General features: G+C 44.7%; 4 protein-coding genes across 5 annotated transcripts; 3 read left to right on the top strand and 1 right to left on the bottom strand.

The window, feature by feature from the left end:
- Positions 1–421: 421 nt before the first annotated feature.
- LOC112873126 (disease resistance protein RPS2-like) lies at positions 422–3,461 on the top strand. The gene is made up of 6 exons (XM_025936147.1): positions 422–630; positions 751–894; positions 1,044–2,209; positions 2,315–2,544; positions 2,695–3,283; positions 3,385–3,461. Exons 1-6 carry the CDS (start codon positions 422–424, stop codon positions 3,459–3,461), a joined length of 2,415 nt encoding a protein of 804 aa, XP_025791932.1.
- Positions 3,462–6,959: 3,498 nt separating this feature from the next.
- Positions 6,960–10,148, top strand: LOC112874383 (cysteine-rich receptor-like protein kinase 10). The gene is made up of 7 exons (XM_025937672.1): positions 6,960–7,810; positions 7,900–8,007; positions 8,101–8,285; positions 8,636–8,846; positions 9,044–9,284; positions 9,378–9,528; positions 9,616–10,148. Exons 1-7 carry the CDS (start codon positions 6,997–6,999, stop codon positions 9,922–9,924), a joined length of 2,019 nt encoding a protein of 672 aa, XP_025793457.1. The 5' UTR covers positions 6,960–6,996; the 3' UTR covers positions 9,925–10,148.
- Positions 10,149–11,314: 1,166 nt separating this feature from the next.
- LOC112874382 (cysteine-rich receptor-like protein kinase 10) lies at positions 11,315–14,544 on the top strand. Its single transcript, XM_025937671.1, has 7 exons — positions 11,315–12,201; positions 12,342–12,452; positions 12,610–12,791; positions 13,006–13,216; positions 13,422–13,662; positions 13,749–13,899; positions 13,997–14,544. The coding sequence occupies exons 1-7, from the start codon at positions 11,373–11,375 to the stop codon at positions 14,300–14,302; spliced, it is 2,031 nt and encodes a 676-aa protein (XP_025793456.1). The 5' UTR covers positions 11,315–11,372; the 3' UTR covers positions 14,303–14,544.
- Positions 14,545–24,816: 10,272 nt separating this feature from the next.
- On the bottom strand, positions 24,817–26,169 carry LOC112874385. 2 transcript variants are annotated; one of them, XM_025937674.1, is made up of 2 exons: positions 25,609–26,169; positions 24,817–25,097 (listed from the first exon to the last, which is right to left on the bottom strand). In XM_025937674.1, the coding sequence occupies exons 1-2, from the start codon at positions 25,872–25,874 to the stop codon at positions 25,019–25,021; spliced, it is 345 nt and encodes a 114-aa protein (XP_025793459.1). In that variant the 5' UTR covers positions 25,875–26,169; the 3' UTR covers positions 24,817–25,018. The 2 variants fall into 2 exon arrangements, with proteins under 2 accessions (XP_025793459.1, XP_025793460.1); XM_025937675.1 differs by having other exon boundaries at positions 25,604–26,169.
- Positions 26,170–26,770: the final 601 nt, after the last annotated feature.

Here is a 26,770-nt window from a genome sequence, read left to right on the forward strand (position 1 = left end):
GGTTGTATCTGTTAAGCTTCATTTTTGTAACTGTTTTTCGTGTACCTCTCTTAGTGATGTAATAAATGTTATGTGAGCATTAATTTAAAGGGAAATTTGTGTGTGGCACACCGTGAAACTGTCGTTTTGACACATATTGTAAAAGTTAATTTAATCTTCAACACATCCTGAAAGACTGGTTTGATCCGTAACACACCGCATTGAATAAACTAACCGTTTTCGGTTGAAAGGAGGGGCAAAAATACCATTTTACCCTCAGACCCACTTGTCACCTTCTTCTCCCTCTCATTTCAATCAATTTGGAAACGAGATGACAACTAAACTGAGGACCCACGGTATGAGAGCTTTTTTTGACATGCGGTGTTGTTGCTCACAGCTAGTATAGTTGGCCATCTGATTCACTGCCTGGGCTCTCGGCGTCATGGCCTTTTTGGCTGCTTGCCTGCTTCTGCACTCCCGCATCGCCGCACGAGCCAATGCCGGCCACCTGGGCACCCGGCCGCACGGCACACAGCAGTACAGCACAGCAGTGGCAAAGCGCGCGACCGCACCTCCAGCCTCCACGCCGCTGCCGCCGCAGCTCCGATCCCGCGGTCCCGCACAATGCTCAACTGCACGCTCGGCCTCCAGGTTCCGGGCTTTCCGATCCGGAGGGGCTACGAGCTGCCAATGTTCGTGAGTGGGAGGCACAGTGGAGAGAGGCAGAGAGGGAGTGCGACTGTGTGAGAGCGTTGGATGAGTTTTCGATAGGCATGCAGAACCAGAGCAGAACCGGATGGAGAGAAGAGAAGATGAAAGAGAGCAGAAGAAGAAATATGATAAAGATGACAGTGGGCCTAAGGGCAAAATGGTCTTTTTATACCTCCTCTTTGCTGAAAATGATTTGCTTATTTGGTGTGGTGTGTTGTAGACCAAACTGCCTTTTTGTGGTGTGATGGAAACTAAATTCTCTTTGGTGATGTGTGTAGAGCAAAACCAAACTTTCATAGTGTGGCATAGACAAATTTCCCTAATTTAAACTGTCTCTTTATTCTTCTTACCAGCATAATGCCTCCGTATGGCCTTCTTGTCACCCTCTTCGTGAAAGAGATGTGGAAACCAATCAAAAAGGGCATCGGATACTGTCTTAATCCTTTGACTCATGTTGGGAATGTGGAAAAGGCTGTGAATGATTTGAATGATACTATAGATGACATTAAGGAAAAAATTCAGGCAGGTGAATATGAGGGCAAGAGACCGAGTGCACAAGCTACAAGGTGGATAGAGAAAGCTGAATCAATTAAAGATGAATCTTATGCAATCAAGAATCGCTATGTGGCCAGGAGCGTACATGTGTTTGGTTGCTCCTGGAATTGTCGCTCTAACTACAGAATTAGCCGTGCTGCCACAAAGAAGCTGGATGATATGTATGAGCACAAAAAGAGAATTCCCCAGGATGGTAGTATGTTTTGTTTGCTCCCAACAGCCGGTAGAGAGTTGCCTCTGCCACCTAACATTGTGGGGCAAAACGACTACAAGGATAAGATTATTGGTTACGTCAAACAAGGCACCATGAGCATAATTGGGATATGTGGCATGGGAGGCTCCGGCAAAACTACTCTCCTTAAACAATTGAACAACATCTTCAGCTGCTCTGCAGAAATGTATGAATTCGATCATGTCATTTATGTGGAAGTCGGCCAACAACAAGATATGGAGGGAATTCAGAAAGATATAGCATCTCAACTTTGTCTGGTGCTCGGACGAGATGAAAATACAACATCGAGATCAGTATCCCTTCATAACTTCTTGAAGGAAAGGAAGTTTCTTCTTTTGATTGATGATCTTTGGCAAACACTGGACCTGGAGAAGGTCGGTATACCACAAGGTTACGGGAAAATTGGTCCTCCAAATAAGCAAATGATAATAATTGCAACACGTTTGCAGCAGGTCATTGATGGTATGAAAGGGCATGATCACATGATCGTCTTGCAAAGTCTCAAGTTTAATGAAGCATGGAACCTTTTCGAAGCAAATGCAGGTGTTCGAATAACTAATAGTACACAAATCATAGGTCATGCCAAGATCATTGTAGAAAAATGTGGAGGGCTTCCACTCGCACTCAAGATAGTTGGCCAGGCTATGTCATCAAAAGAAAGTGAACATGAATGGAAATATACCGTGATGTTGATTGAACAATCACAGTTTTACAAAGTTCCAGATGCAGAAAGTTCCCTATATGCTGCACTGTATGTTAGTTACTACCACTTGCCGGATGAGAGAACCAAACAATGCTTTCTTTTATCTGCGTTAATCATTAACGAATTATGTCCAGTGGCCAACATGATAACACACTGGATGGGCCATGGATATCTGGATGAAGATGATGATATCGAAAACAACTATTTAAGAGGTCACGCTGTAGTTGGATGTCTAAAAAGAGCTTGCCTGTTAGAAGAACATCCTCGACGGCGGAAGTTTTTGGCAATGCATGACCGCATCAGAGATCTGGCTCTTTGGATTGTGGAAACAAAACAAGGAGATGGATCTAATAAAACGTGGCTAGTGCATGACCGAAGAAAACTTAAAGATCCAAAAGAGTGGAGTACCGCGGAAAGGATTTGTCTTGCCTGGGACAAGAAGAATAATGTGACAATCCCAGATTCTTATAGTTGCCCTCACCTGTTAACTCTCTCACTACAAACCAACAAACAGATTCACGGGGTTCCTTCAGGTTTCTTTAGCACTGCTACATCTCTCATGTACCTGGATCTAAGTCGAACTAATATTACAGAACTCACAACAGATATTGGTGCATTAGGGAACTTGCAGCACCTTAATCTTTCAGAAACACCAATCCAATCACTGCCAATGGAGCTGCAGCTGTTGAAAACTTTAAGATACCTATATTTACGATTTACAAAACATCTCGACACTGTTCCAGATGGGACCATATCTGCACTAAGCATGTTGAAGGTGCTAGATTTATACAGAAGTGGCTCTTGTCCAAAGGATAAAGCAAGGGCCTACATTATGGAGTTGGAAAGTTTGGCCAGCCTGCAAATTCTTGGGTTCACAGTGGCTGATTTGGATTCACTCTGCATGGTTTTCAATCTGCCCAAAGTCTCCTTGAGATTTCTTAGAATACAAGAAACAGAAGGGCTGAAATGCCTCGTTGCTTCACCTAGTCTTATCAGCAAAATGAGGGCTCAACAGCTCGAGAGGTTGGGACTGGATGGAATGGGAAGTTTGGAGGAGTTGGTCATAGGTGAAGCCGACGTGGATTCAGATTGGTGCTTCCAAAGTCTTGATCGCATTGAATTGTTCAGACTTCCAAACCTGGAAAGAATCATATTGAAAGGGGTGGTTCCTCATGTTTGCTTTCCTATACTTCGTATGCTTGAGATATCCGGCTGCCACAAAATCAAGACACTGCCATGGATCAAGAAGCTGCCCTGTCTGGAAGAGCTATATTTGATTGATTGCAACTCATTGTTGGAGTTAGAGAGCGATGACGAAGAAGGGACCATGTCGTCGACCATTGCTTCATTCCCTCGTCTCAAACTCCTTGGGCTAAGCAAAATCAGGAACCTACACAACATATGTGATGGCATAACTGCACTCCCGTGCTTACAGCGCTTGCTTGTGTACAACTGCCCTATGCTGGCAAGATTGCCATCCAAATTACTAAACATAGATTGCATGCTTCTGATACTTGGTGAGCAAGACTGGTGGGAGAAACTAGGTTGGGATGATACTGCCGTGAAATCTATTATGTCCTCATCCTTCATAGAACTACCGTCAAATTTTGAAGGAGATATAGAAGAAGTTTACAACGCATTGTTCAGTTAAGTTAAAATCTAGATGACTCTAATTCAACAAGAAGAAAACAAAGTCACCTGTTGGATGATTCCAGGATCACGGTTCTTGAAAGGAAAAAAACTCAACCACGGGAGAGATTCCACCCAGGCTTTGTTTTAAGAAGGCTTTGGGAGTTTTCAAGACTTCGGAGTTCAACACTGTAGCCGCCCCACCGCGAGAAACTTGACAGAGAAACAGATCCTAAGCATGACGAGCATCGTTTAATGTGTATTGTCTTGATTATGTTTGTGGTGGCATATTGATTATTGAATTACGTGATGTTGTACACCTAGCAGTGTAATATAGTAAGAAGAAACCATATACTTGTGTACATGTGGATCTCGTGTAGGTATATTTTGTACATTTTTTTTTATGTACACGTGAACAACCTCATCGTAGGTGCTAGGACATCTGTCCAGGGCTTGTCTCCTTGGGCCTGATTGTTATTGGAACTAAATGATCCTACAGGGGTAGTAGGGGCACATGCATCTTACGAAGTAGCAGTGTCAGAGGCTAGCTGCCATGTTAGAAATATGAAGAAATTATATTTTTGCAGTTCTGATGAACTAAAATCCTCTCCAGAATATAGCGCTTTAGTAGTAAGAAATTATTGGCTACTACTTGGCAAGTGACAGGTATTCAACTATCTGGGCTGTGTCAATCATTGAGCGATGAATACTGCAAAGTTGACTACTTTACCATGATGTTGTCTAGATTTTTATCATTTCGGTTGCTGTAAAAGTGAGCTATTTGTACACCAGGACACACATGCTTCCTGGCTTCCTGCAATTGCTAGTCCATCCAATCCGTGGAAAGGCACCATCTGAAACCGATCGGATACCAACCATTGACTCTAAGTCAGTCCTGGTATGGTGACCAATTTCCTTGCCTAGCAACCGACTCGCCGGCAGGGATGATATAGAGACACAGGAACTTTGAATAGTTGGTGCATGGGGGTATGTACTTGACTCCGCCAACACGTCTTATGGAAATTGTTGGCACCTGGGTTGGTCACTGAAATTCACTAGTAAGAAATCATTTTTCGGTGTCATTAGGGTTTTATTTCTAGCAGCGGATATCATTATCCACCACTACTAAAAAACACTGCTAGTAGACATACATTTGTACTGGTGGCCTACTGTAGTCACATATTCAGTTTCATTTACTTCGTTTATACAATTTACATTTACTGCAATCTGCAGAAATGAGCTATTTGTGCATCTGGACACACATTCTGCAAGTGTTGGTGTCCAAACTACAATTTCTATAGGAGAGGCCGGCTTGTGGAATCAACCAAGTCTAATGCTAGTCAGTCGTCGTTGGCGGTGACCAATTTCTTTTTCCAGACAGCCGGCAGGGGTGCCAGAGACAAGCACATGAAGGTTTCTTTACAATCATGGTGCCGGAGTCAATACGGCTTGTGGAAATTGAAACCCGACTATTACATTTGCCTTGTCCCATTGTCCTAGGAATGGGAATCGGTCAGGACAGTGGAAGGCCAGTTTAATTACAAGAAAGGTGCACTCACGCTGGTGCTAACGGGGGGCGATACCGTCCACCTGTCACCCCAGCCCAGGCGAGAGTGAGGCGAGAGGCACGCGAGAGGGAGAGAGAAGGCAGTAGTGCTACCGCCGGGCGAGAGCGGGGCGACCCCGCTCTCGCCCGCGTTGGCAGGCGCGGCAGGGCGGTAGGCGGGCGGTAGCGAGGCGGTGCGTTGGCGCGGCGGGCCCCGGGCGAGAGGACGTGACGTGGCGCGTTTTGATTGGTCCACGCGGACTATCCGTTGAACTAGCCGTTATTTGACCGTTTGAACTCCAAAAAAATCGAAAAAAATTGCAAAAAATTTCAAATTTCATCTCCAACCCCACCCACCCGGTTTTCACTCCTTCCACACTCCATTTGAGCTCATTTCTCTCCTCTATGATCCAAAATCTCTTCCACCATGACCGGTTGGTCTCCAGATTTTCATACCTTCACCGATCTCTTGCAGTCCGACGGATCACAATCATCTCCCCAAGATGACCCTTCTCCGATGCATGGCCGTTCCGATGTCAATTCTTCGCCGCAACCCCGGACATTATTCCCCACTGCTGCACCTCCGGCTCGGGGGGCTCCTTTTTTAATTATGATGTAATCGGTAATTTTTTTAGTTGAATAAAATTAGTTTATTGAATTATTTTGCGTACGCGAACAAAAGAGAGTGAAATAATTAAATCTAGAAAAGAAAAGCTGATGTGGAGGAGAGAGAAGTGAGAGCTGACACTATAGCCTCTGCATTGGAGGGGTGTGGTGAGAGTGGGGTGAGAGTGGGGGCGAGAGCTGACGTGGCGGGACGAGTGTGAGGCGATGCACTGGACTCAGCCTCAAGAAGCAACCGAGTCATTTCTCGCTTTCCAGATTACCGAGCCACTCCAGCTAACAGGACAATGAAGGTTAGACCGCTGAGACTGACAATATCTGAAATGACCGGTATTTCGCTGCACAGGGGCCTAGCGTTCTAGGTAGTATTTATTTATTAAATAGTTTTGGATCTTCTTTTAGAAAATGGAAATTATCTCTACAACCGCATACAGCCAATTCTTACATCATCCTTGGCTTGAAGGCTGAACACAAATAGAAAGTAATTAAACGGGTACAGTTAAAAATAGGAAAAAAAATCAAAAGCAGAGTCTATTACTGGTTTTGGATACTGAACACCAAGTTCTATTAAGTCATCCTAAGGCTTTCCTCTATGTTGGCAGCCCTGCTACTACTCAAGTACACAAGTGAACTTCTCTCGTCTTTTCTTATCAATTTAGATTTCTGTGGTCGCCTAGTCCATGCACATTAGCTTCGTAGCTAAAAGGATGTATTCATGCAAGGATAACAACCGATTGAGGACGATTTTTTTATCTTATAGAGAACTAATAAAGAACAATAACCGGAGTACTTTTTCCTTCTGGCCGGACCTGCGAAGACCAAGTGAACGATTCAAGAAATTAAAATTTCAGCTTGCGTGATTGATGGTTTCAAGCATTCAAAGGTATTTACAACCGAAAGCGACTGGCGATCGATAGCGAGGAGCTGGTGCTAGATAAGACTGAGCAACATTATGTATGCTCTCATAATGGTCAAAAACAAGAAGCTAGCACTACCCGTGAGGTTAGCCTAGCTACGATGAAGATGAACACGGTTGCCGGCGTCCTGCTACTCTTCTTGCTCGGCGGCCTCACCCCGTCCCCGGCGGCCGCCGATGTCTGCGACAACATCCAACAGGTCGCCGCCACCCTCCCCAAGAACACCTCCTCTTCGCCCGTGCACTTCGCCACCACAATCTTCGGCCAAGCGCCCGACGTCGTCTACGCGCTCGCACTCTGCCGCGGCGACGTCCTCAACGACACCGCCTGCGGCGAGTGCGTCGCCAACACGTTCGCCAAGGTACTCAGCCAGACACCGCCGCCGCAGCAGCAGTGCCGGACGGCCGCCTACTACTACGGCGGCTCCTGCAGGCTCTTCTACTCCGTCGACGACATCCTCGCACGCTCCAATAATACCACACTACCGAACGTCGACGACGAGCCATTCACGTTATGGAACGTCAATAACTTCACCGGCGACGCCGACGACATCCGGCGCATCGTCGGCCTCAAGCAGGAGCTGCTTCTGGAGACCGTACAAAGGGCGGCCGGCGCGGAGCCGAGGCGGTTCGCCACGGGCGTCATGGAGAGCGGCACGACGTTTCCGCCGGTGTACTCCCTGGCGCAGTGCACGCCCGACCTGTCCGCCGGCGACTGCCAGGCGTGCCTCCGGCGTCTCCTCGGCACGGTCAACTCCACCATGGCCCTGCGGATGGGAGCGCAGATCCATGTCATTCGGTGTTACTTCAGGTATGAGACGTATCTGTTCTACGACAGCCAACCCATGCTGCGTGTTGGGCCGTCATCACCGCCGGCGCCAGCTCCGAATCCGGCTGCAGTGGCGAAACACAAGAGTGAGTTCCCACGGCTGTTGACTTGTTGCAACAGTAAGTTACCAATCAATCAAAGCTTATCAATTGGCATGTCGTCATGTTGAGATCAGGGCGTATGAGCAAGCTCTGGGCAATTCCGATAGTTGCAGTTCCTCTTGCGGCAGCAGCATTTCTCTGCTTCCTATTCTACTCCCCTTGGTTCAGAAGGTACAGGAAAGGTATGTGATCTGAATGAGTTAATGAATTAATGTTCAGTCGCGTTGTTTAAATATTCAGGCGTGAAAGAGAGATTTCCATCTGTAAATATTCAGGTAGAGCGATGAGATTACAAGCAGGATCAAGGCGTACTCAGGACTTGCAGGGAGATGAAGAACTAGTTTGGGATGGGAAGAATTCAGAGTTCACGGTGTTCGACTTTGAACAGGTGCTGGTGGCCACAGATCATTTTTCAGAAGAAAACAAACTTGGACAAGGTGGCTTTGGCGCTGTCTACAAGGTAAATTAGTAAAATCTAACACGTGCGTCTGAAACTTTCATCTTTTATTGGGAGCTAAAAGTGCTACTTATTAGCACAACGTGGTTATATGGATAGTTTCGTTATGCGGCTGGATTTTATTTCAAAAACTATTCTAGGCAGTAGGCACAAGACCGGCCTGAACTTGCCATGAACAGGATAAAGTTTTTTACATCCAGAATTTATGCATTAGCTATATGGCTGAAATAGAGATGCTATGTTCTCGTTATAAACCCAGCTGATAATCTGTAATTGGGAGGGGAAACGAGGAGCAGAGTGTCTACCGGGAAGAACCTTACTTTCTTCCTTTTCTTTTCTTTTTTTCCTTCCAGGGCCAGTTTCCTGATGGATTGCAGATAGCAGTTAAGAGACTTGCTTCACATTCAGGACAAGGTTTCACAGAGTTCAAAAATGAAGTTCAGCTCATAGCCAAACTCCAGCACAGGAATCTGGTTAGGCTCTTAGGATGTTGCTCCCAAGAAGAAGAGAAGATATTGGTTTATGAATACTTGCCAAACAAAAGCTTAGACTTCTTTGTATTTGGTAAGTGTCTTGTACTTCTAATTTAGGTTATGTATTATTGTTTGTCGGAGCATCAGAATAACTGAACATTACTCAAAATTTTGTTTGTGTCAGCCCATGGGTACTCCATCCCTAATAATTACTGATACTGTATACACATTTTGACTATTTTTCCAGGTATTTTCCTCCTGTTATACTAACATTCAATTGACGTGCAGATGAAAGTAGAAGAGCTTTGATGGATTGGTCAAAACTTCTAGTAATAATTGAAGGAATAGCACATGGACTTCTTTACCTACATAAGCACTCCCGCTTGCGTGTTATACATCGAGATCTTAAGCCAAGTAACATTCTCTTGGATGGTGAAATGAATCCAAAAATTTCAGATTTTGGCCTGGCAAAAATTTTCAGCTCAAATAACACTGACCGGAATACTACACAAAGAGTGGTTGGTACATAGTAAGTTTTAAAGAAATGAATCCACTTATGACCATTTACATTACAAGTCAATGATATACAGCAATTCTGACATGTATGATTAACCATTTTTAGTGGCTATATGGCTCCTGAGTATGCTTCGGAGGGCATCTTCTCTATTAAATCGGACGTCTTCAGCTTTGGTGTTCTTGTTCTTGAGATCCTTAGTGGAAAAAGGAATTCTGGAAGCCAGCAATGTGGAGGTTTCATCAATCTCATTGGATATGTGAGTTTATAGACACAACTCTAATAATATAAAATTGTTTTGCTTATTTTCTATCAAACTTAGATTATGAGATGAAATGACTAATAGGCATGGCAATTGTGGGAAGAGGAAAGGTGGATTGAGCTCGTTGATGCATCGTTGTTTCCCAAGAGCCACTCGGCAGATATGATGCGGTGCATTAACATTGCACTGTTGTGTGTCCAAGAGAATGCAGATGATCGACCGACAATGGCGGATGTTGTTTCAATGCTAAGCAGTGAAACAACCACAATCCTAGCGGAGCCTAAGCAGCCAGCATATTTCAATGTGAGGGTTGGAAACGAAGAGGGATCCACTACGGCTACTGAATCATGTAGTATCAATGATATGACCGTATCTGTAATAACTCCTAGATAGCTTTTTCTTCGTATCATGTTGGTTTTTACTGTTAACTGTTATGTAATGCAAAAGTCCAAGTGGTGCTTCAAACGTGAGATTATATTTGTTTTGCGAATGAAAGAGGCTTGCTAGTTGGAGCGTAAAATTAGCTGTTGTATGTTTGAAGCTGTAATTTTATTTTATTTCCATTTGCAAGCAAAATGATACCAAGCTTCAATTATGTTTATCTAGTAATTTTTATTTTTTCTCTCTCTAATGCACAGAGGATGTAGAATATCAAAACCACAACTATTGATTTCATGGTGCCATGTATATAGTATTCGCCTAGCGAAGGCGCGTTCGACAAACAGTCGTGTTTTCCCTGTTTCTAGATGGATACACGGATAATATATAGTCCTTTGGCAAGTTCATCAATACTCATGATTCTGGAAACGCAGCCGAGCAAGAACTTTGCTATATGGTTCTTGGCAAGTTTCAAACTAAAGGGTCTGGATACCATCCTCAGAATTATGAGCACAGATTATGCCGTCTATCTTGTGTATCTTCCAATAGGTGCACATACAACCAGAGCATAGCAACGAGCAGTTGAAGTAGTAATTTATCAAAGTACAGATTGTCACGCATGGAAAACAAAAATTCAAGCAAAGTGAGCTATTCTATTCCTGCCGGCCAGCTAGGACATGTACAGAAAAGACCAAGTATTCATGGAACTGGTGATGCCGTGATTGATGGTTTCAAAGTAAGGTGTTGACTTGATCACTACTGAAGCCAACCGATGCTTCGTTCAAGTGATGTGACCTGGAATAGTACAAGAAGCTAGTATGCGGCTAGTCATCCATGCCTTCCTCATTCCACAGGGTGGCAACTGCACGGCCAAATGGCACCTAACATAAAGGCTCCAGATGTCGCCTGAGAGAATAAATTGCGGTTAGTCTGAATGACGTCTTTGCCGCGTATATATTGCCATCAGCACTAGAAGTCCACTATTGTATCTGGGGTATGCTTAATGAAGCAGCTAGGTAACACAGCCAGGAAAGCAACAGGATGAACGGAGAGATTATCAAAGTTTTTACAAGACTGAATCAAAGATGATAGAAGTGGATGGGTGACCCCTTCAGATCCTTCGTTTTTCCTATTCGAAGATCCGGCCTTTGTCTCTGTTTTCTTTTCGAAAATTCTTTTGCATATCAAGACAAGAAATTTATCGACTTCTTTGTTTTTTCGTTAGCAGAAGATCTATTCTATGATCTAGCCGGCCGGACCTCCGGAATACCTCGTGAATGATCACTATTGAAGACATGCCGTGGTTGATGGTTTAAACTTGAAAAGTATGGCATTGACTGACTCACTGAACAATAATAGACCTTCATCAACTGGTGCATGATCGTCATGTTGACCCAGAAAAGAACAAAACAGCAAGCAGCTAGTATGCAGCTAGCGCGCCCGTCGTCGTCAGCCTGGTGGCCATGGCGGGGATCCTGCTCACCATCCTCGGCTTCCTCCTCGTGCTGCCGTCAGCAACGGCAATAGGGGAGACCTGCCGCCACGCCGGCAACTACACGGCCAACGGCACCTACCAGTCCAACCTTGCCTCCCTAGCCGCCACCCTCCCGGTCAACACCTCCTCCTCGCCGCAGCAGCTCTTCGCCACCGCCACCGCCGGGCAGGGCCCCGACGTGGTCTACGCGCTCGCGCTGTGCCGCGGCGACATGACCAGCAACCTCACCGGCTGCAGCGCCTGCGTCGCCGGCGCGTTCCGGTACGCGCAGCGGATGTGCCCCCTCGACAAGGCCGCCAGCGTCTACGACGACGGCTGCCTCGCCGGCTTCTCCAGCCGTGACCTCCTCGTGCCGGCCAATAATACCGTCACGCAGGACACCGGCACGCTCTTCCAGTTCTTTAACCCGGGGAACCTCGCCGGCAACGCCACCCTGGTGGGCGCCGGCGTCCGAGACCTGCTGGCACAGACCGCCCAGGAGGCCGCCAACAACAGCAAGCCGCCGGCGCGGTTCGCCACCGCGGTCATGGACGCCTCCAGCAGCGTCCCCCAGGCGCTCTACTCCCTGGCGCAGTGCACGCCGGACCTCTCAGCCGGCGACTGCCTCGCCTGCCTCCGGTGGATCATCGGCATGGTCAACGACACCGTGTCCGTACGCAACGGGGGGCGGATCCTCGTGCTCCGGTGCAACGTCAGGTTCGAGACGTTCTTGTTCTACAACGGCGCACCTATGAAGCGGATCACGTCGTCGTCCGGCCCTCCGGCGTCGCCCGCCCCGGCTCCGACAACAAATACGAGTATGCGACGAAGCTCATTTCGATCTGTTCGTTTATTTCAATGAATGTGGCAGAACAATACTGTTAAAAGATTCATTTATGCGTTTCTGATGATCTAACTCCTGATGACTATTCTAAATTTGATTCCTTATGCGTTTTAGGACCTGGGATCAAGCCCTGGGTGATTTCCTTGATTGTGGCACCTCCTCTGGCGATTGTAGCATTCTGCTTCATCTTTTACCGTCGTTGGAAAAGAAGAAGGTACAGAAAAGGTGGGTTGATTACTTGCTGAAAATCTGAAATGTCCGTGATATAACTAAAAGTCACTTCTTCCAATTCGACGGTATATATGTTCGCCGGATAGGTATGCATTCTACTAAAGTAGTTAAGGAGGTCGGATTCATTGCCACAATCTCTATTATCATTCAGGTAATTTGAGATTGCGACGAAAGCGTGCTAACAAGTTTCAAGGGGGAGATGAAGTAGACTGGGAAATGGAAGCAGAGCTCTCAGAGTTCTCGGTTTTCGACTTTCATCAGATACTGGAGGCTACGAATAACTTTTCTGAAGAAAACAAACTTGGGGAAGGTGGATTTGGCCCCGTATATAAGGTAAATATGCGACACATATGTAGATGCCCATGCCCGAGTTACGTGATCAAGTAGGCTGTACCTGTCTAATATTCCAACATGGGGAAGGTTTTCTTTTTTTCAAATTGTTACCTGAGAACTAAGAATTGGATTATGCATGTGAAGTAATCAAGCAACCATAACTTGTTGTGGCGAAACAACATTGAAGAACTTTTGAATATTTTTTTCTTCACAGGGTCAGTTTCCTGAGGGAATTGAAATAGCAGTTAAGAGACTTGCTTCACATTCGGGGCAAGGTTTCATAGAGTTCAAAAATGAGGTACAACTCATAGCAAAACTCCAGCACACAAATTTGGTTAGGCTCTTGGGATGTTGCTCTCAAGGGGAGGAGAAAATTTTGGTCTATGAATATTTACCAAACAAAAGCTTGGACTTCTTTATCTTTGGTAAGCATTTCATTTTTAATTTAGGTTTGATATGGTTTATCATATCGATTTTTCAAAATGAATGGAATTTTTCTCAGTATATTAGTGTTTTCTAGCAGTGATCTGAGTATAGTGCACTCGGTATTTCTCAGTATATTGTTTCCACATCCTGAATGTTTCTCTAGGTCTTTGTTTCCTATTATGCTAACATTTAATTGGTGTGCAGATGAAAATAGAAAATCTTTACTGGATTGGAACAGACGTCTAGCAATAATTGAAGGAATAGCAGAAGGACTTCTCTACCTGCATAAGCACTCGCGTTTGCGTGTCATACATCGAGATCTTAAACCAAGCAACATTCTCTTGGACAGCGAACTGAATCCTAAGATTTCAGACTTTGGGCTAGCAAAAATATTTAGCTCAAATAACACTGAGGAAAGCACTACAAGGAGAGTGGTTGGTACATAGTAAGTATCACACATGTTGATACATTTATTGATGTCTATAATAAATCAACTGTATTCGATAATTTGATATTTACACATCATTTTAGTGGCTACATGGCTCCTGAGTATGCCTCCGAGGGCCTCTTCTCTATCAAATCCGATGTATTTAGCTTTGGTGTTCTTGTAATTGAGATCCTTAGTGGAAAAAGGAATTCCAGTGGCCAAGATTGTGGAGATTTCATCAATATCCTTGGATATGTAAGTTTCTTGGCACACAGTAGCATGTAAAATTATTTTGTTAATTTGCTATCATATCTACATTATTTATTTATTGTGTAATGAAATTGCAAAACAGGCATGGCAATTATATGAAGAGGGAAGATGGAGGGAACTCGTTGATGCTTCATTGGTACCCATGCATCACTCAGATGAATTGATGAGGTGCATGAACATTGGATTGCTGTGTGTGCAAGAGAATGCAGTTGATCGACCAACCATGTTAGATGTTGTTGCAATGCTAAGCAGCAAGACTAAAATCCTGGCTGAGCCGAAGCACCCAGCGTACTTCAATGTACGGGTAGGAAATGGAGAGGCATCCACTAATACTACCAAGTCATGCAGCATCAATGAGATGACCATATCTGTCACAACTCCTAGATAGATTTTTGTGGTGCAACGTGGTTTTCGCTGAGCCAACATTTACTCTTTTTTGCTTAGAACGTGCAATGCTCGTGTTTCATTAAAAGAATTGGACAATGCATAGAATTATGTGATTGTAGATGTTATAGAATTATGTGATTGTAGATGTTATAAACGTACAATAGAGTTCATATGTTTAAGTGGTACAGTGTTCATTAACTATTCTATTTTGAGCATTTTTTTTCTTGAGGAAAGAATAGGAAAACCGATAATAGATAATATATTTAAAGATTATGATATGTCGATAAGTGATTTACATGCAAAGGTGGGTGTAGCCAATCAAACCATAGCTCCGCTTGTACAAGTTTCCAAGTTACAGCATTTTGGTGCCACAAAGACAGTTTAATTTTGATTCAGCTTTCCATCAGGAAAAGATATTTCTCTATCGAAATTAACATGCATAAAAGACCTTATTAAAAGTATATACCGTCTTACTTTTCATTTACACCGGACAGCCTTCAAGGTCATAGATTTACTTAAGAACAATTTGGTTGATAAAAACAAACATATCTTTTGTATGACCATTATAAATATTTGGAAAATAGTAAATTGCACTTCAGATCTCCAAACTTGTTCCACAGTTTCACACCTAGGTCCATAAACTTCACAACCACGCAAGCTCCGGATCCCAAACACGCCACGCAAGCTCCGGAGCTGATGTGGCGTGCCACTCTGGCGAACATCTACCCAAGACTCCGGTCTGCACTGTTAGGAATAAACCACGCCATGGTGTTCGTGGCCATGGCGTGCGCGTGTGTTTGCGTGTGTGCGCGTGTGTCCAGTGTTCAGTCCAGGACGTTGATGGCCACGCTCTAGGTTGGTAGCTTGTTAGTTGCGCGTGTGTGCGTTGATAGGTTCAGGCAGGTTAGTTAACATGTGTTAGTCGACCTGTAGAGTAGCAGGTCCATGCACGAGTTCGTGCTCGTGTGTGTGATGGCAGCATGGCGCGTGTGTGTGCTCGCGTCGTGCGTCCAGATTGGTCGTGCATCATGGCGTGCGGCGTGTGCTGTTAGTGCGGCATGCAGTTGCAGGGAAGGCCAAGTCTTCGTGCGTGTGGCGATGAAGATGGGATGCAGCATGCACAAGGGGGGCGCAGTCAAGCTGGAGATCGAGTCCCGTGGAGAGCAACGGCTTGGCGAGGAACTCGCGTTCGTGCACATGGAGATCAGCTTAGTGGTTGCGTGTGTGTGATGTGCTGTCATGGCTATAAAGCCGAATGTAACCCGTGTGTTCAGGTGAGCCGAGTCCTTAAGTTGAATAGAAGCCAACATACAGGCCATGTGCACGGCCGGGGCGTTCGTTATCTTGTGCTCACTGTTCATCTTCTTCCTCCTTGCGTCCGTGTGTGAGAGTGAGTGTTCCTAGGGCTCGGTTCCAACAATTGGTATCAAAGCTTGTGTTCATGGCGGGCGCCGATGTGAAGACCCCTCCGGCCTCCCCGAAGAAGCCGTCCGGCGGCAAGGGCGGCGCTGACGCCGAGAGCAGCGGCAAAGGGGAGGTGGTGCGCGTCATCCGGGAGTTCGGCGGGCCGGCGAGCTGGACCATGCTGACCAACACCAACTACACGCAGAGGTCGTTGGTCATGAAGCTGAAGATGCAAGCCCGCAACTTGTGGAGCGCGATCGAGCCCGGCGGCATGTCGGTGCAGGAGGATCGCATGGCGCTCGACGCCATCACGAGCGCCGTGCCGACAGAGATGGTGGCATCGCTGGCAGCAAAGAATTCCACGTTGGAGGCGTGGAACGCGGTGAAGGAGCGGCGCGTCGGCAACGACCAAGTACAGAAGACGGAGGCACAACGTCTTCTTCGGCAATTCGAGAACATCCGCTTCAACGACGGCGAGGGCGTGGACGACTTCACACTCCGGCTACAGAACATCATCGCCGCATTAGAGACGGTGGGGGAGACGATCCCGCCACGGAGGGTGGTGGAGAAGCTCCTGCGCATCGTCCCCAAGTCGCTCCAGTAGGTGGCCGTGGCGATCAAGTGATTGAGGACCTCGCCACGCTGATGCTGGAGGATGCCAGTGGGCGGCTGCGCGCGGCACAGGAAGCTGAGGCCGAGGATGACGGGCCACCGCCTCCGGGCGCCGACGGCAAGCTCTACCTCACCATGGACCAGTGGGACGCGCACCGGCGGGAACTCCGCAAGAAGGAGCGTGCGCGCAGCGGCGGCGGGCGTGACAAGAAGAGAGGCCGTAGCGGTGGCCGTGAAGATGACAGCGACGACGATGACGACGGGGCGAGCAGCGTCCGGTCCGGTGCGAGCAGGCGTCGTCGGAGCTCTGGCAAGGGGCGGTGCTTCAACTGTGGCGTTCACAGCCACTTCTCAAGGGAGTGCCCCAAGCCAAGGAAGGAAGAGGCACTGCTCGGCAGTGCCGATGAAGAGCCGACGCTCCTGTAGATCAGGACATGCGGCGGTGTCGTGGTTTAGGGGGAGATTGTTAGGAATAAACCACGCCATGGTGTTCATGGCCATGGCATGCGCGTGTGTTTGCGTGTGTGCGCGTGTGTCCAGTGTTCAGTCCAGGACGTTGATGGCCACGCTCTAGGTTGTTAGCTTGTTAGTTGCGCGTGGGTGCGTGCATAGGTTCAGGCAGGTTAGTTAGCATGTGTTAGTCGACCTGTAGAGTAGCAGGTCCATGCACGAGTTCGTGCTCGTGTGTGTGATGGCAGCATGGCGCGTGTGTGTGCTCGCGTCGTGGCTATAAAGCCGAATGTAACCCGTGTGTTCAGGTGAGCCGAGTCCTTCAACAATATCACGAAGACGGGATGCAGCATGCACAGGGGGGGCGCAGTCAAGCTGGAGATCGAGTCCCATGGAGAGCAACGGCTCGGCGAGGAACTCGCGTTCATGCGCATGGAGATCAACTTAGTGGTTGCGTGTGTGTGATGTGCTGTCATGGCTATAAAGCCGAATGTAACCCGTGTGTTCAGGTGAGCCGAGTCCTTAAGTTGAATAGAAGCCAACATACAGGCCGTGTGCACGGCCGGGGCGTTCGTTATCTTGTGCTCACTGTTCATCTTCTTCCTCCTTGTGTCCGTGCGTGAGAGTGAGTGTTCCTAGGGCTCGGTTCCAACATGCACTAGGCTCCTAAACACCTCCTCGCTCTCGCTCTCCAGCTCCCCGTCGCACTGCTCCATCTCCTGCAGCTTCCCAATGGCTGCCGCTTCCCTCTACTCCTCGCTGGCCGGCCTGTTGCTGCTCCTGGACGATCCGTTCACCAGCGGCAGCCTCTACTTGGGTGAAGAGGAGGTCGGCGACGTCAGGGCCGCCGTGGCATCGGCGACCGCGGTGTCTTTGACGGCCCTGACGTCAGGAGCACGACAAGGCAGAAGAATGCACCAGCGGCGAGGGGGCAGCGGCGCCAGCGCGAAAGCATGGGGATGGGGAGGTGGTGCGCGCAGGTAGGGTGCCGCACCACCACGGGGCGCCGCCCGCTCACCGACGGCGCGTCTTCGCCCGCGGGGCCGCCGCCTTGGCCGGCCATGGCGTAGGACGCAGGGGAGATGCAGGGGTGGGGAAGGCCGATGGCGGTGGCCGGCGAGCTCGGATCGGCCTTGTCCGAGCAGAGGAGGAATTGAGGAACGAGGGAGAGGAGGTGCTCGGGGAGGAGGCTGGACTGAAAAGTTAAAAATGAAAGGAATCGGAGGAGTTTATTTTTTATATGTTTGCCAGCGTGGCGCTGGGAGCTTGCGTGACGCGTTTGGGATCTAAGATGCATCCCTTTACGCAGTTTAGGGATTCAAATGTGCATTTTGAGAGTTTAGAGATCTAAATGAGACAACGGGATAAGTTTAGGAACCCATAGTATAATTTACTTTTTGAAAATATACAATCTGACGTGGGCATGACATGCATGGATACGATAGAGATGGAACTTTAGAAAAAGAATTGAGTTGTGATCTTTTTTATTTCTGTTGGCCACTGGTTCAGAACAGCTAGTTTTTCTCATGAATTTTGTTTCATAGTGTTGCTTTGCAACCTGCATGCTCTGTTCCTACTCGTTGGCTATAATCATCCGCATGTGGATGGTGAAGGCCGGAATTTTCCACAATCTAAAAAAATGCATGGATACGATCATGCATGTATACTTTTAGTAATTTTAAGAATGGTTGTATCCATGCATGTCATGCCCACATCACTACGCTTTCAGAAATGGTGTGGAGCTTTGGAATACAAATCAGTCGATGGAAAAATCGTATCAAGTGACAATTTGGGACAACACACGGTCCCAACTTATGAACAACTAATACCTAAGAAAATGAAGTGATAAAGGCAACATTTGCCAATTTGCTAATGTACTGGTGTGAGAACTTTTACAGACTAACTTTTATACTACATGGGAACAATCAATATCAATTCAGGAACTCTCCTGGTCTCCTTCAATCTTAATTGTACAGGAGAGCCAAGAGGGCCAATGAATATACTCCATGAAGTACTACCAGTAAACCACTAGTAAGTCGAACAACTAAACATTACGGAAATTAAACTTAATTATGCATACAGCTGTTGCAGATGTTGTCACAGCCTTCAAACCAGCAGTGCGTGCATGAGCTTCAAACCAGCCAGTTGAGCCAATCACCCACGAATCTAAATGTGTATGCCGAAGGGTGAAGGCAGCAATGGAAAGTCTGCTTCCAAGGGGTAGTGCGGAATATGATTTCAGAACCCAAGTTCCTCTAGGTTCAATTGATTTACAAGACACCAAATGCGGTGGGCATTTCAAATGATACTTTCTTCGTTTCTAAATGTTTGACACAGTAGTTTTTTATCACAATGTTTGACTATTCATGTCATTCAAAAATTTAGTGCAAATTTGCAAAAACACGAGTCATACTTAATATAACTTTAATGATAAAAACAAGTCACGACAAAATATTGATACCTACATAATTTTTTAATAAGACAAATGGTCAAACATTATGTTTAAAAGTCAATTGTGTCAAATTTTTAGGAACAAAGAGGGTGTGTGATAAATAAATAGAGAACCCTCAGTCATTCGTTATATTTGAAACACTATTCTCACATGGTTGAATTTGCATGCTTTTGTAAGGAGCATATGCAAGATGTATTCAAATGCACCCTTATGGTTCCCTAAGCAAGGCGAAGCACATAACAGAAATTTATTTAGCTACAAAACCAAATGCTAACACATTATCTATTTGTAACAAAAACTTTGCTATATTCAGGACAATTTTTCATAAAAAGAATGTGGCTTCTACAAGACTTTTACAAGATAGAGTTAAAATCTTTTGTATCAGTTATTTGGCACATATATGATCGTGTTTCGGGAAGTGTTCCCTCGCGTTTCACGGTAGATGGAGATAGATACAAGTTTAGCTAGGCGTCTCCAGCTGGTGCCATCATAAAAGCCAAAGCAGAGTATGTCCTTTTGTGTAACACAAGCAAAAGGAGTTTTGGTCTCTTGAAGTAATGCTTACTTTTGTGTGCAAGAGTTTCTTAGCTAGTGATAAAAATGAAAACAGTCATTGCTGAATTTTGGGAATTGTTTTGAAGATTTAATCGGTTTTGGGGCTAAACAAAACAGTAAAAAAACTGAAAACAAAAATCATTTGGACCGCATGGTTCGTTTTTGAAAATTTGGGCTGGTACTTTAACTGCAGTAGAATATCGTATTGGGCCTACTAAACGGCCCAAGCCAAACCAAATTCTTCTCCCTCGGCAAGCCCCCCTTCCCTCCCAGTAGCCCAGCTGGCCAGGATATTAGGCCCAAGCCAAGATTATCCTTCTTTAATTTATTTTTGCATTAAACCCAACGTACGGCTTCGCAAAATTGATCTCTCTCTCCGAACTCCAAATGACTTGATTCTTTTTTTCCAAACTCTTATAAAATTCTAATGTATCATTTCATCCTAGTTTCATCCAAAAGGAAAAGACCATTTTTGTGCTTGTTAAGTCAAAACTTAGATGGTTTCCACAGCTTGCATTAACATACTCAAACGCGTTATGTTTCAGAAATTTTTGGCACTTGCATATTAAGGGTTCATAAGTGACAAATTGAATAGATATTGACTCTGTTATGGTTTTTTTTCTTTTCTTGGATACAAAATGAACATGAACGAGAAGAATATCAAATACCATTTGAGCATATCAATGATTAGGAAAAAAAACCACTTGGATGTAGTGTCCTTGTGTTTTTTATTTAACAATATAAGGTAAAATTTACATCACGTGGGATGTGAGAGAAAACACAATGGATATATATCAATGTGTAGATGAAAGTGCATCTAGACCTCTAGTGGGTTTTGGTGAATTGAATGACAATACGATTAAAGGACTAACATATTCGTCAAAGAGTTGTTGAGCAGGAATTTATTTGTGAATCAATTTATGGTATTGGCTCATGTGATATGCAATCAAATAAAGGAATATATTGTTGAATGACAAGCAATATGCAATGGGAAATAGAAACAAATGGGTATGGATATTATAGTAGTTTCTATCTCTATAGGTTGGCATCATTAAATGGTTTGCTAAATATGTGTGATTGCAAAAGAAGGATAACTATATGAAGATATGGATTTAAAATTGGTTGTTAATTGGTAAAACAATGCTAAGCTCAATAAAGGCAAGATATGATGAAGAAGTCAAGCAAGTGACTATGCAACGAGGTACTAAGTGAAGGTTGATCAAGTGACGACTTGGATCATGATATCTTGGCTAGGGTGAAGTAGCTAGTACTTAAAAGATTTTGAAGCATCAAGTCAAACCTCGGAGAACAAAGCAATGTGAAGCATCAAGTCTTTGTTAAATCACTAGATAAAGGCCCATGCGATGCTATGGGCACACAATTTTGAACAAAATATAATAAATTTAAAGAAATATGGTAAGAAGACAATAGACACATTGTCTAAGCCTTTGTCAAAACCATAAGTTTCAGTAGCAAAATACATATTAAAGATGATGGAAAGAAAGTGAATCTACCAAATGTCTTAAACTTCTAATACAATTTTCTAAGAATCACCTAGATAGAGAATGCTATAACAGTTCATACTTTTCCATTTGTGAGGCTAATATAGCGTCCAAGGTAACCTCGTAGAACTTCAGGTATGCCGCGTCCAACATCTTATGAGTTTTATCCTCCCTACCTATACCACACATATAACATACCACTTGAAAGATATCTAGGCCCCTAAATGGGTTTTGGCGTTTAGATGATAAAATACATATACATTTAATCTCGTTATATAGCATGTGTGCAGGTGATAAAGTTGAACAAGCAAAACATATAATGAAGTACGACCCCTCAAAAGGAAATGAAAAAGTGGTGGTTGAAGTTTACTTGAAGAATAGACTTTTTTTTTGTTTTTTTAAGTATAGGAACCCCGTACTATCAAGAGGGACTTTGATCTGCAGGTTTTGACTTAGAACTAGTACTCAAGAGAACCCATACAAATACTTGTGAGCCACAAAAACCACTTTGAAATGATATTCTTAAGAGTGTCCTTGGTGAGCCCGGAGGCTCCGGGTCCGGAATGTCCAGACACAAAGTCCGGAGTATCCGAACATATACCTGGAGTCACCGGGTATCTGTTCACCGTCAGAAGCTTTCTTTGAGTTTGGAGTGTCCGGACCACAGTGTCCGGAGTATCCGGACATTTGTCCGGAGTTTCTGGGAACCTCTTGCTCCAACGGCTAGGTTTTGAAGTGGGGGTATAAATACCCCCATACCCACAATAGTCAACACTCTTGCCCATTTTTTATGCTGCACAGTTGAAATACCTTGAAAGAGCCATCTCACACCCCTCTTTCCATCTTTGAGTGATTTCCATTGGGTATTCAAGTGTGAGTGTTGCAAGAGGAGAGATTTTTGCTTAGTGAGTTGCCATTCAAATCCCTTGAGCACTAGGTCCTTGTCAAGCCAGTGATTGAAATTTATTACTCTTGGAGCTAAGTGCTCCTAGACGGCTAGGCGTGCTTGTGAGTGCTCAACCGTATTGTGAGGTCCACAAGAAGTTTGTACTTGCCATCCTCTCGGAGGATTTCATAGTAAGTGACCTTGGGCTTGAGCCGATCTCGCCCTTGGGGAGGAGTAGAAGGGTTCTTGAGCACCGTCTCTTGAACCCTTCCTCAACGGAGATGTAGCTCCTTCGCGAGTGAACTCCGGGAAACTAATCTTTGCCTCTCCGTGTCACCTTACTTTGAACTATTAGTTATTTGCTTGTGAGACTAACATTTTAGGGTTTACGATCGATCTACTATTATACAAGTTTCTAGAGTAAGAAAATTGGTGAGAAACACTCCAAAGGTACCACTAGCTCTTCTAAATTTACTCGATCTAAATTGCAGTATCAGTATCTTTGTTTCTGTATAGATCATTTCATACCCGGACTCTACGAACAATATCTCCAGAAACTCCGGACACAAAGTCCAGAGTATCCGGACATCTGTGTTACTGATAGTTTTCAAAGTATTTTAAGTTTCAGATTAGCCTATTCACACCCCCCGTAAGCATCTTGAAGTTCTTTCAATTAGTATCAGAGTCTCGTTCTCCATCTTTGAAGCTTAACCGCTCGGAAAATCAAGATGTCGGGTGACACTTCACCAAAGATTCCTACAAATCCAATGGATGAAAGTGAGAAGTCCAACTCCTCAAAAGGAAATCCAGAAGATAACAAGGTCTCCACCTCAAGTGGCTCCAAAGGGAAGAAAAAAATAAATTGGAGAAAACCGATGATGAAATGTCTTACCTTGAGTGGAAGGCATGGCGAAAGAAACAGAAATTGAGAAGCAACAAGAAGAAGTCCAACACCAAAATTGTGATTGAGTCAAGTGATGACTCCGACACCGATTATAAGAGAAGACCTTTGCACTCATCAAAAGAAAAAGGAAAAGCTGAGTATCATCGGGTCTCTCATGACTATACTTTTCTAATTCCTAGTGATCACAATGCTTCAATTCACTTGGGAAAGCCCCCTTATTTTGATGGGATGGGGTATAATCAATGGAAAATAAAAATGTTTGATTATTTGAGTGCAATTCACAAGGATCTTTGGAAGATTGTTGAAGTAGGTTGTGAAATCCCGGAAGACGATGAAGCGACAACATCGGTGCAAGCATATGTGTTACAAAGAAACTATCAACATTGATTATTCTTCACTCTTCCGTGAGTCCGGAAGTGTTTGACAAGATCGAAGATGCTCCCACTGCCAAGTATGCTTAGAATACACTCCAAGTAAGTCATCAAGGTTCAAGAAAAGTTCGTGAGTCAAGAATCAAGACTTTGGAAGATAAACTAAGTCTATTCTCCATGAAGAAAAATGAAACCGTCAAGGAGATGTATAATCATATGAAGAAGATCACAAATCAATTCAAGTCACTTGGTAGTGACAAGTGGGGTGATCGTGAAATTGTTGACAAGCTCTTGACCGTATACATGGCTAGGGACATCACACTACCTAGCTTGATAAGAGCCGAAAGGGGATTCAAGCACTTCACTGCTGAAAATATTCTTGGAAGAATAGAAGCTCATCATGATCAATTGAAGAAAGTTAAGATCAATCAAGATTTGGCTGAACTTCAAGAACAAAGCAACAAAGAACAATAGATTGACTCTTCAAGCAAATTCAAAGGGCAAAGAGAAGGCAACAAAGCCCTCAAGATATGATGACTCGAGTAGTGATGAAGATGATGAGCTAGATGATGAGGAAATGACTTTCTTCATCAAGAATTAAGGGTTATGAAGAAGACCAACTTCAAGAACTTTGGCAAGAATAAGAGCAAGTATGGGCCAAGAAGAAGATCAAGTAAGCCTTGTTTTGGTTGCAAGAAAATTGGGCATTTCATTGCAGATTGTCTAAAAGAAAACAAGAAGAATAGGGACACCAAGGAGAGCTCATTCAAAAGAGACAAGCCAAGGCACAAGAAATACTCCGGTGAAGCACATCTTGGTCAAGAGTGGGTTTCAAATGAAGAAAGTGACTCCGAAGATCAAGATGTTGCAACTATGGCATTCAAGATAACTTCTTCTCACTCCACAAACTTATTTGAAGATCTCACTGATGACGAAGATCAAGACCCAACCATGTGCCTCATGGCAAAAGGCTTAAAAAGGTAATATCTCCAAGCTCATGACTTTCGTCACTGTGAAGGCCAAATACATCATAAAGGGAGTTCTATGATGAATTTTCCTTCGTCATATAAGTCACGTCAAGTTAGATCTACCGTGATAAAATTCCCAAAAACATCATAACGAATTTTATCTGTGACGAAAAAACTATCATCACGGAAGCATTTTTTGGTTCCACGTGTCACAAGGATCCACGTGACCATAAACCCGCTAGCCCAACCAGGCCTAAAATTAATGATAAAATAAACATCATAAATCATCACCACGTAGAAAAAATATTCATCGAATCGTCGCTGCTCAACCTAACGTAACAACCTAGTTGCAGGCCATTTATTTATAGGCTCAGCCCATGTTAGGAACTTTATTTTCATGTAGCCCATAAATTTAGAGGCCAATATAATTCTATACATATATGGGCCAAGCCCATATTAACATCCCAAATTATATATACAAAAATACTCTAAAATAAAAATAGTTAGCAAAACCACTTTTGAACTACCAGATACACTTTGAATGACAGAATCTGGTACAAAGCACACAAAACAAAACATCACATATGTTATCTCTTCTGCCTACTGCTTATTCCTAGCATTTTATCATCAACCAATCTCTTCTAACTGCTTGCTCCTTCCTGCATCCAGTCTTCCTGCATCTAGTCCTCAACCTGAAAAGCACAAGTCACAGAATATTATCAAAAGGCAATATTTGCAGATGAAACTACGTAGCTTGCACAAGGCTACAGAAATGTCCCAAGGCTGTTATCAACTATGAAATGCTGAATACTGGGCCTAGGCGTGCAAGTGTAGCTTGTGCAATGACAAGTGAAAGCAAAAGGCACATGCCAGCAGAGGATTGAATTGGAAAATGTGGGACTAATAACTTGATTCTGGCTAGAGAAGCAATCAAGCAGCAGTACCTGTGCTTTAATGTCATTGAGCACTGAACAATTTCATAAGTTCAGATCTACATTACAAAGGAATTTTCATGCTTAGTCTTTCAGTCAGTCCGAGCATTATGGTTCAGACTATGCACTATAAGTTCAGAGCATTAGTACAAGGCACCAACACACTAGCAGAAAAACAAAATCACAACGTAAGCTGTCAGCATATCATCAAACTTGCGCAACAGTGACGACCGGAAAATAGCTACAGCACAAAACAAGATACGCACCATACCATTCACACATTTGCTCGAACAGGTTGCAGGCCGCTGGATCTAGGCACTGCAATGGCCGCCAGAGTTGGAGGAGGCACTCGACGGAGGAGAGAGAGAGGAGGCTAGGGACAGTGCGGCCCTCGTGATGGGGAAGGGAGATGAGACCGGCGGTGGCCCACTCGCCCCCGTAGCCACGCAGCACAGCCGCCTGCTCGTTGCCCGCTCGTGGCCTGCCGCCCGCCGCCGCCATGGGCGGAGCAGCTCCACCTGCATCAGCTCGCCGCATCCCTAGGGGGGCTGCGCCGTCCCGGGGTGTTGCGCCCTGCTGCCGCACCGGGCCCACGCGGAGCTCGCGGCAGCGGAGGCTCCGGACTGACCTCCTCGCGCGCGGCGGCTACGAGTACGCCGCCACGGGCGCCGTGACGGGAGGGACGGAGCGGCGGCGGGAGCGGCAGCGATGGGAGGCCGAGCCACCAAGGTGGAGCGCGACGAGAGGCCGAGGTGGAGGCGCATGGCGAGCGGCAGATCTGAGCACAAGTGGGCAGGGTCTGACAAGGGGGGGAGAGAGAGAGGCCGAGAGGCGGAAGGGGAGGAGTGGTAGGGTTTGTGGGAGCATTTTAGATATCTTGAAATCAATCTAAATCATCAGATTAGATTTAACGGTCAGAATAAATTAAGCTTTAGCAGAAAATAGGTTATTGCTACCCTTTCAACCCGTTTAACATATTTTTTCTTTTCATTTTATTTGCACCATTGTGAAATAACATATAAAAATAATTGTTTTTCGTAAATCAATATATTTTTTATAAGTAATAGACTTTATATAAAGTGTGCTGTAGATGTTTTAAAAATTTTGAATCTGATTTACTATTTTCTATATATTAAATGAATTTCTACATAGTTAATAAAACTAATTTAAAATTGAACTACATGTACACGTAATAAGACTCAAAAATTGTACAAAAATTATATTTAAGTCATATATTCTATTCTAGTCCATATCATGGAGATATATGAAAAATTCAACTATCTTCGAGGGACAATTCAAACTTTTTTCTTCAAATTATCACATAATAATTGCAATAATATCTAAATTTTGTTAGAAAATTGTACAAACTGACATGATAACATATTTTTGGTCCATAAGCTTAACATAAAAAACTTAAATAGGTTTAGTAAAGT

This window comes from Panicum hallii, chromosome 9 (assembly GCF_002211085.1).
Source record: "Panicum hallii strain FIL2 chromosome 9, PHallii_v3.1, whole genome shotgun sequence".
Classification (NCBI taxonomy): Eukaryota; Viridiplantae; Streptophyta; class Magnoliopsida; order Poales; family Poaceae; genus Panicum; species Panicum hallii.

Bases quoted from the DNA above. Each gene is read 5' to 3' on its own strand.
- LOC112873126 (XM_025936147.1), top strand. From the start codon at position 422: ATGGCCTTTTTGGCTGCTTGCCTGCTTCTGCACTCCCGCATCGCCGCA. The intron at 631-750 runs GTTCCGGGCTTT...AGTTTTCGATAG, and splicing joins ACTGCACGCTCGGCCTCCAG to GCATGCAGAACCAGAGCAGA. The intron at 2,210-2,314 runs GTTCCCTATATG...AATTATGTCCAG, and splicing joins CAAAGTTCCAGATGCAGAAA to TGGCCAACATGATAACACAC.
- LOC112874382 (XM_025937671.1), top strand. From the start codon at position 11,373: ATGGCGGGGATCCTGCTCACCATCCTCGGCTTCCTCCTCGTGCTGCCG. The intron at 12,453-12,609 runs GTGGGTTGATTA...ATTATCATTCAG, and splicing joins AAGAAGAAGGTACAGAAAAG to GTAATTTGAGATTGCGACGA. The intron at 12,792-13,005 runs GTAAATATGCGA...TTTTCTTCACAG, and splicing joins GATTTGGCCCCGTATATAAG to GGTCAGTTTCCTGAGGGAAT.
- LOC112874385 (XM_025937674.1), bottom strand. From the start codon at position 25,874: ATGCGGCGAGCTGATGCAGGTGGAGCTGCTCCGCCCATGGCGGCGGCG. The intron at 25,098-25,608 runs GTATGGTGCGTA...TGTGCTTTTCAG, and splicing joins TTCGAGCAAATGTGTGAATG to GTTGAGGACTAGATGCAGGA.
- LOC112874383 (XM_025937672.1), top strand. From the start codon at position 6,997: ATGAAGATGAACACGGTTGCCGGCGTCCTGCTACTCTTCTTGCTCGGC. The intron at 7,811-7,899 runs GTGAGTTCCCAC...TGTTGAGATCAG, and splicing joins TGCAGTGGCGAAACACAAGA to GGCGTATGAGCAAGCTCTGG. The intron at 8,286-8,635 runs GTAAATTAGTAA...TTTTCCTTCCAG, and splicing joins GCTTTGGCGCTGTCTACAAG to GGCCAGTTTCCTGATGGATT.